General features: G+C 47.1%; 1 protein-coding gene across 1 annotated transcript; it reads right to left on the reverse strand.

Annotated features, from left to right (window-relative positions):
• Positions 1–3,498: 3,498 nt before the first annotated feature.
• LOC147977179 (uncharacterized) lies at positions 3,499–4,440 on the reverse strand. The gene has a single exon (XM_087519914.1). The coding sequence runs from the start codon at positions 4,438–4,440 to the stop codon at positions 3,499–3,501; it is 942 nt and encodes a 313-aa protein (XP_087376040.1).
• Between the last annotated feature and the right edge of the window lie 2,192 nt (positions 4,441–6,632).

Consider the following 6,632-nt stretch of genomic DNA (forward strand, 5'->3'; position numbering starts at 1 on the left):
TCGCCGCCCGTTCCCAGCGAATGAACTATCAGTATGCTTTGACATAGGCCTCATCCTACATGGACTCCAGGATTGCCTGCTGCTGCGCCATATCTGTTGCTCGGGCGCCCGCGAACTCCGTCATGGCGTCCTCCATGTTGAAGCCCGCAGTCAGCACCAACTCCTCCTGCAGCTACTCCGCACTGTCCACCTCCGGAGGCCCCACGTACTCCTCCGGATTCACCACTTCCATAGGAATCGGCTGATGCCCCTCTTCCTCCTTCTTCTCATTCTTCTCCTCCAGCTCCGGCGAGTCCGAAGGCAGGCCGACTATGATGTGGGCGGCGCGCCTCGGCCGGATCTCCTCCAGAATCTGGAACCGATGCTCCGACGTTAGCATAGCATACGTCTTGCTTTGCCGGGCCATGGCGAAACTATACCGTGAGGGAAGGGTGGGGCGGAGAGGGAGAGACGTGGATGGGCTCGGGCCGGTGGCGCGAAGAGGGTGCAAGGGATGTGGCTAGGGCTTGGTGATGCCCCTATGCATGTTGTCTATATTTTTGCTATTCGGGAAAATTAATGAGTTTTCAATTCTTTTGGATCGTGGAGCTGTTACCAACTTTGAAGTGGGGTTTACTCCCATGACCTACCCGACTCGCACTATTTAAACATGTTGACATCTACCCTACCCGCCACCATAGCATATGGTTTTGCACCATTCCAGAACATTGGACCAACACACAATTCTTCTTCATCCCTCCTTCCGGCATGCACCAGCGAGAGGGACAACAGGCTTACAAAACAAACGCACTACCGAGGGGCAACTGCTATATATCATTTATACCGAGCACTAGCTTGCACTCGCCTGCAGAACAACCAACAAGGATCACGACCCTAGGGGCAACTGCTATGATGGGGTGGTTTTCTTTCCAGTTCATGAAATGGGCGCACTCTTCTTGCCCCCACCTGTTTTTCTTTGCTTCTGGTTTTATCTTTCCTTGTTTCCGCGAGGTTTTTGTGTCTTGTTTCTTCTGGGTTATGTTTTGTATTAAATTATTTCTTTCTTTATTTTTATTATTTCATCCTTTTCCTGTTACCCTCTTTAATTTTTTTTATTTCATCCTTTTCCTGTTACCCTCTTTTCTTGTGTTCGTTGTTCTTCTCTTCTTTTTTCAATTTATTATATTTTTTACTTTTATTTGGATTATTTATTTATTTCTCCTGTTCATTTAAAATGAACATTGCATGACCTTTTAAATTGCACAATGTATGATTTTTTTAATATACGGTGACCATTTTTATAACACACAATGAACTGTTTTTGATACATTTTGATTTTCTTAAATACACGATAACATTTTCAGGTGTGTTTTTGTTAAATGTGCAAAATGAAATTTTGACCTACCATAGTTTAGAAATTTTTTCTATAATAAAACAAAATAAACACAAGCAGAGATATAGGCATAGCTAGGAAAGGTAGTGACCGCTTGCTATAGGTGATACATAGCACCATCCATGCTGAGAACCATATAATTAAGATTATTAATTATAGAGAAGTTTTAATCAAGATTATTTTGATGATAAAGGGTTTCCCCCGCTTCATATTATAAAGCAACACTCCAAGCATACAACCGGCCAGACAACAAAGGGAAAAAAAAGAGCAAGAACGGTAAAGATACAAGACACCGAACGAGCAACAAACGAGCGTCGAATGCAACAAGCAAGCCTGAGCATCGAGGCCCTCGGTGAACCCGATCCTGCACACGACGCGACAAAGACATAGCAGTGACTCGCAGTCGGAGGAGGCCACGCTCCGTCAACTCCACCGAGGCCCATGGTCGATCAACTAGTTGTCTCTACCTCCGAAGAAGGCCCCCTGCCCTCTCATCTCGGACCGTAGGACGGCACGCCGTCGGCAGGTAAAGTCGCTCACCCCAAGCGGAAGGCCGAAACCAACGAAAGCCGGGGAGAAGACAACAACATGTCCACCTCCCGTCGCAGCGCCACACCCCATACATCGCCACCGCCACTGCCGGATCAACGTCAACCGAAAGCAGCCGGGCAGGAACATCGCTCAAGAAGACTGCCCCCCCCCCCCCCCCCACATGCACCGAAGCCTCGACCGCCCCTCCGTCGAGGCAAAGGTGGTTCCTTCAAGAAGAATAATGGCACCGGTGCGTCATCACCACCCAACCATAGAGATTGGGCTTTCGCCTAGGTCGCGGAGGTAGAGGGTGAGGGAAGGACCTTGATGCCGCCACCAGAGAACGACGTCGAAATGCCGCCGACATCGTGGCCACAGCAGCCAGCCAAGGGTTTCCCCCGGTCCATGCCCATCCAACCCTCCCTCCCCAACCGACTGCCAGAGCCAGGCATACGGATGCCGGCAATGCAGACGGGCGGGGCAGGAAGAAGCACAGGGGAGGAGGCCATCGCTTCAGATCCCGCTCAAGGGGCCAACAGGAAGACCCCCGGAGCCAGCTCCATGTCCGTCGTCGGCACGCCGCCCATGCGGCCAGGCACCGGCCCCGCCGCCCGCCGCGGCACCGTCGGAGCAGGGGAAGACAGGCCCCGCCGCCGCCGACGCAGACAGGGCTTCGCCCTTCCGCGCGAGCCGGCGGCGGCGAGGGGAGAGGTGGGGGGAGGGGGGGCCCGGGGGTTGGCGGCTAGGGTTTCCCCTCCGCGACGCTCGCGGGAGGGGGATCTAATTATGTGTATCATCAAGATTATTTCCAACATGGACACATATGCATGGGTAATCAGATGTGAAGAAGGTGATGCACATATGGTATATGTCCTAAGTTCGGGCATAGTGGTGGTGTGGTCTTAGCAATGTCACTTAGGATAATTGTCGAGTTCGAGGAGAAATAAATAAGAGTACCTTGTCTTCGCTAAAAGATGATCTCTTGGTAATAAGATAAGGCAATTCTACCTATTGTAAAAGATGGTGTATATGATAAGGCTGTCTTAGATTGTACATGCTCACAGTGAGTATGTTTTGATTGCATCGACTCATCTATCCAGACAATTAACCAAACAAGCAATCTTTATGCTTTTCGAGACCACGCACATGCAGAGAGACAGGCGAAAACGACATGGTAGAAAATTAGCATTTGCTTATATATGCACGAGAGTGCATTGAGTTAACTAGCGAAATGGAAAGGCCTAGCACTACGCAACCATCATGCATGATAGATCATCCAGGCTTTGTTTTTCATCATCGAATGCATTGCTTGCATCAAAGAGGGCTGATCTCATCGTCCATGCATGCTCTATTAACTAGCAAAGATGTCTTCAAGCTTAAGAAGATCGAAAGTCAACATATAAAAAAATAATCAATTAATCTGCACATGAATTGCTGCCTTGCTCATCACCAGTACAATTAGCAACATCTTTCTTCTTAATCACCACATACATCAAAGCTAGACTAGCAACTAGACCATTGAGCTACACTAGCTTCTATATCCTGAAACATCTCCTGGCTGCAGATGTCGCGGTCTTCCATGGTACATTCGGCCATCACATTGTAGGGCATGCCACAGTGGTGTCGTCGCACAAGCCGAGCAGCTCATCTAACGTGCACCTGAAGGCGTCGTCTTCATCCTCTGCAGCGCTAGTGCCTTCTTGGACTTCGCCGTCGAGTTTGCTGGGCAAGAACCCCTGCGCCACCACAGCGTCATGGAGCTCGGGAAAATCTTGAAGCATGTCGTCGGTGAAGAACCCGCCTGGATCCACGCTGCCGTCGTCCACTACTCCGGGCGGCAACAACGTCTCGCCTTCGTCGGACATGAACCAGCGCACATACTCGTGAAGCATCCCGGGTTGTTGGACGATCGGCGGTTCCTGGCGTCGTGGGGTTTGGGGACGTGGAGCATCCGGGTGCTGGACGTCGGCGGCCTTCCTTTTCTTGGAACCGGGAGCATTGATTACCTCGTCGTATGTGGTCTCGCTCCTGTGACGAGACACGCAGACCTTGCAGAGCACCAAGCCGTCTTGCTTGTCATCGCTGTACTCGTTCATGCACCAGCCGATCCTGATCCTCTCTTTCTCTCCCGGCAACTTCTTGACGTAGCTGAGGTTTCGTCTATGGCCTACGAGTTTACCTTGGTTGTCTAGCACGGGGATCCCACCCTTCTCCGAGTGCCAGTAGTAACCCTCGCCGGCGTCGGCCACGCCGCGCTGCCGCCTCCCGCCACCGCGGCCGCCTTTGGTCTGGTGACGACGGGCAGGGGTGAAGAAGTACCAGACGCCCCCTTTCCCGTCGCCCTTGTCCGTTCCTTGCGCGTGTTGATACATCTCGACGAGGTCGCCGGGGGCGGCGGAGTAGGCGTCGAACTCGTGGATGAGGCGGCTGGCGAAGGAGGCGTCGGCGATCCGTGGGCGGAGGAACTTGGTGATCAGCTCGTGCTCGGCTGGGTCGAAGGCGTAGCCGGCGGGAGGATCCAGCTTGCCGTCGGCCATCGCAGAGCTAGCTAGGTACGCAGTAGCTAGGGCACGAGATGGATGGATCGTGCGTGTAACCCTGGCTTGCTAGCTGCTTGCCTTGCCTAGCTGGGTACGTAGCTAGCTTAGGCTTAGCTTATATGGATAGGAGTTGTATGTATGATCGGCCCTACGTACTATCGACTACGACCCGAAGATGGAATGCAGCAATTCGAACGTAAAATGGAATGCATGTGCGCGTCTTGTTTCGCTGGATCCGCTTCGGATGCGCGAGCGATTGGATCATGTATGCATGCATGCATGCTTATTCGCCAAAGCAGCCGAACCAGACCCGTTCCGGGCGCGCGCGTGCGTGCTTATTATTTTCAGAATGAACAAATCCTGAACGTATCAAATATCAGTCCCGGTTTGAGAGGCTCGGACGCCGGTCGGGCCTCGGCAGTCATCTATCCCAGTTCGGCTGGGATCTTTAGTCCCGATTGGTGGCAGGAGCCGGGACTAAAGGGTAGGACATTAGTCCGGATTTTAGACACAAACGGGGACTAAAGTTTTGCCTATATAGCAGCTCGCGTCGCTGCACCTTCCCGCTCGGTAATACTCCGTCGCAGCAGCGACGACCCCGACGTTGCTCCATTGCTTCACGACGCCACCCGGTGATGCTCCATCGCAGCAGCACTGAAGGCCACAGACAGTGCTACGACGCCATACGATAGTCTCTGCGACATCCGACAGAAATAGTTCGTATTAAAAAAGTGCTTACTCGTTTCAAAATATCTAATACATCTGAAAATTGTTTGAATATTCTAAATAAAATGTTCTTGTACTTTCAAATAGGATTTACCTATTTAAAAAAATTATTTAGTTCATAAAAAAATCATGTATTCAAAAAGAAATTTCATGTATTTACAAAGATGTTCATATATTTCGGAATATGTCCCTGTAGTTATTAAAGTATTCTCACATTTAAAAATATATTCACATAATTTTGGAAAATAATCATTTATGACGTAAAACATAAAATACACTTGAAATTTGTTATCCTGTATTTAAGAAAATCCTCATCATATACAAAATAAAGTTCATTGTGTTAAAAAATATACATCGTTTATTGAAAATGTGTACATTATGTGTTTAAAAAAGTCATGTGTAATGTTATGTTCTAATTAAAAAAGTAAAATAAGTAAGAAGAAATTCACAGCAAATAAAGAAAGAGAAAAATGTGAAAAAACAACAACAACAACAACAACAACAACAACAACAACAAAGAGGGGAATAAACAAAGAGGCAAAGATAATAAAAATAAATCAAGAAAAAAATGGAATGCAAAAAAAAAACCCACAAGAAACCAGTCGAAAACAAGAAAAAGATAATATCATGAACAAAAATTAGGAAGAAACACGAAGAAGAGAGCCATGTGTTCAAGGACCTAAAAGTAACCAGCACATCACATGTGCATAGCGGGCCATGGCCCTTCTTAGGTGTTCTACAGGTGAGCTCTAGCTAATGCTCAGTCCAAGCGATATATATATATATATATATATATATATATATATATATATATATATATATATATATATATATATATATCATTTTTTTTGCCACCCCAAAACACGTCTAGTAAAATGTGTCACAGCCCACCCTGAGATCTCCTAACCTTCTATATACTTCCTCCGTCTCATAATATAAGAATTTTTTGGCACTACACTAGTGTCAAAAACGTCTTACATTACGGGACGGAGGGAATATATTATAGAAACAAACAAAACATAAAAAATATACATATTTAACCCTAAAACCATAGTACGAAAAGATAGTTATTGGCCAACCTTGGCCTAAAAACGTGGATCTGCCGCTGGTTTATTAAGCTAGCAATGCCTACTGAAACAGTCCGTCTATTATTAATCTTAAATTAAATACTTGAGTAATTAAAAATTGTATAATGCCATCAATATGTTTTGACGTAAGCTAGAAGGTAGAGTATTTTTGAAGTTAAATATACATGTATCAAGTAACCGGTGCAGCTAGACTCGCATGATCGAGATAAACATTTATTTTGTAACCCTACCATGTAATTAATTAAACAAAAACATTTGCTAAGGATTACATAAATTCTAATGCACGGACGGTTGAATTCTTTTTACATTTTTATCAACACTACTAGGAAAAGGGCTACTAATGGCGCACCAGTTTTGCCTACTAATGGCGCATCA

This window comes from Triticum urartu, chromosome 4A (assembly GCF_056163025.1).
Source record: "Triticum urartu cultivar PI428250 chromosome 4A, HENAU_Tu73, whole genome shotgun sequence".
NCBI lineage: Eukaryota > Viridiplantae > Streptophyta > Magnoliopsida > Poales > Poaceae > Triticum > Triticum urartu.

What these genes read in the sequence shown, in the direction of transcription:
- LOC147977179 (XM_087519914.1), bottom strand. Translation starts at nt 4,440, where the DNA reads ATGGCCGACGGCAAGCTGGATCCTCCCGCCGGCTACGCCTTCGACCCA.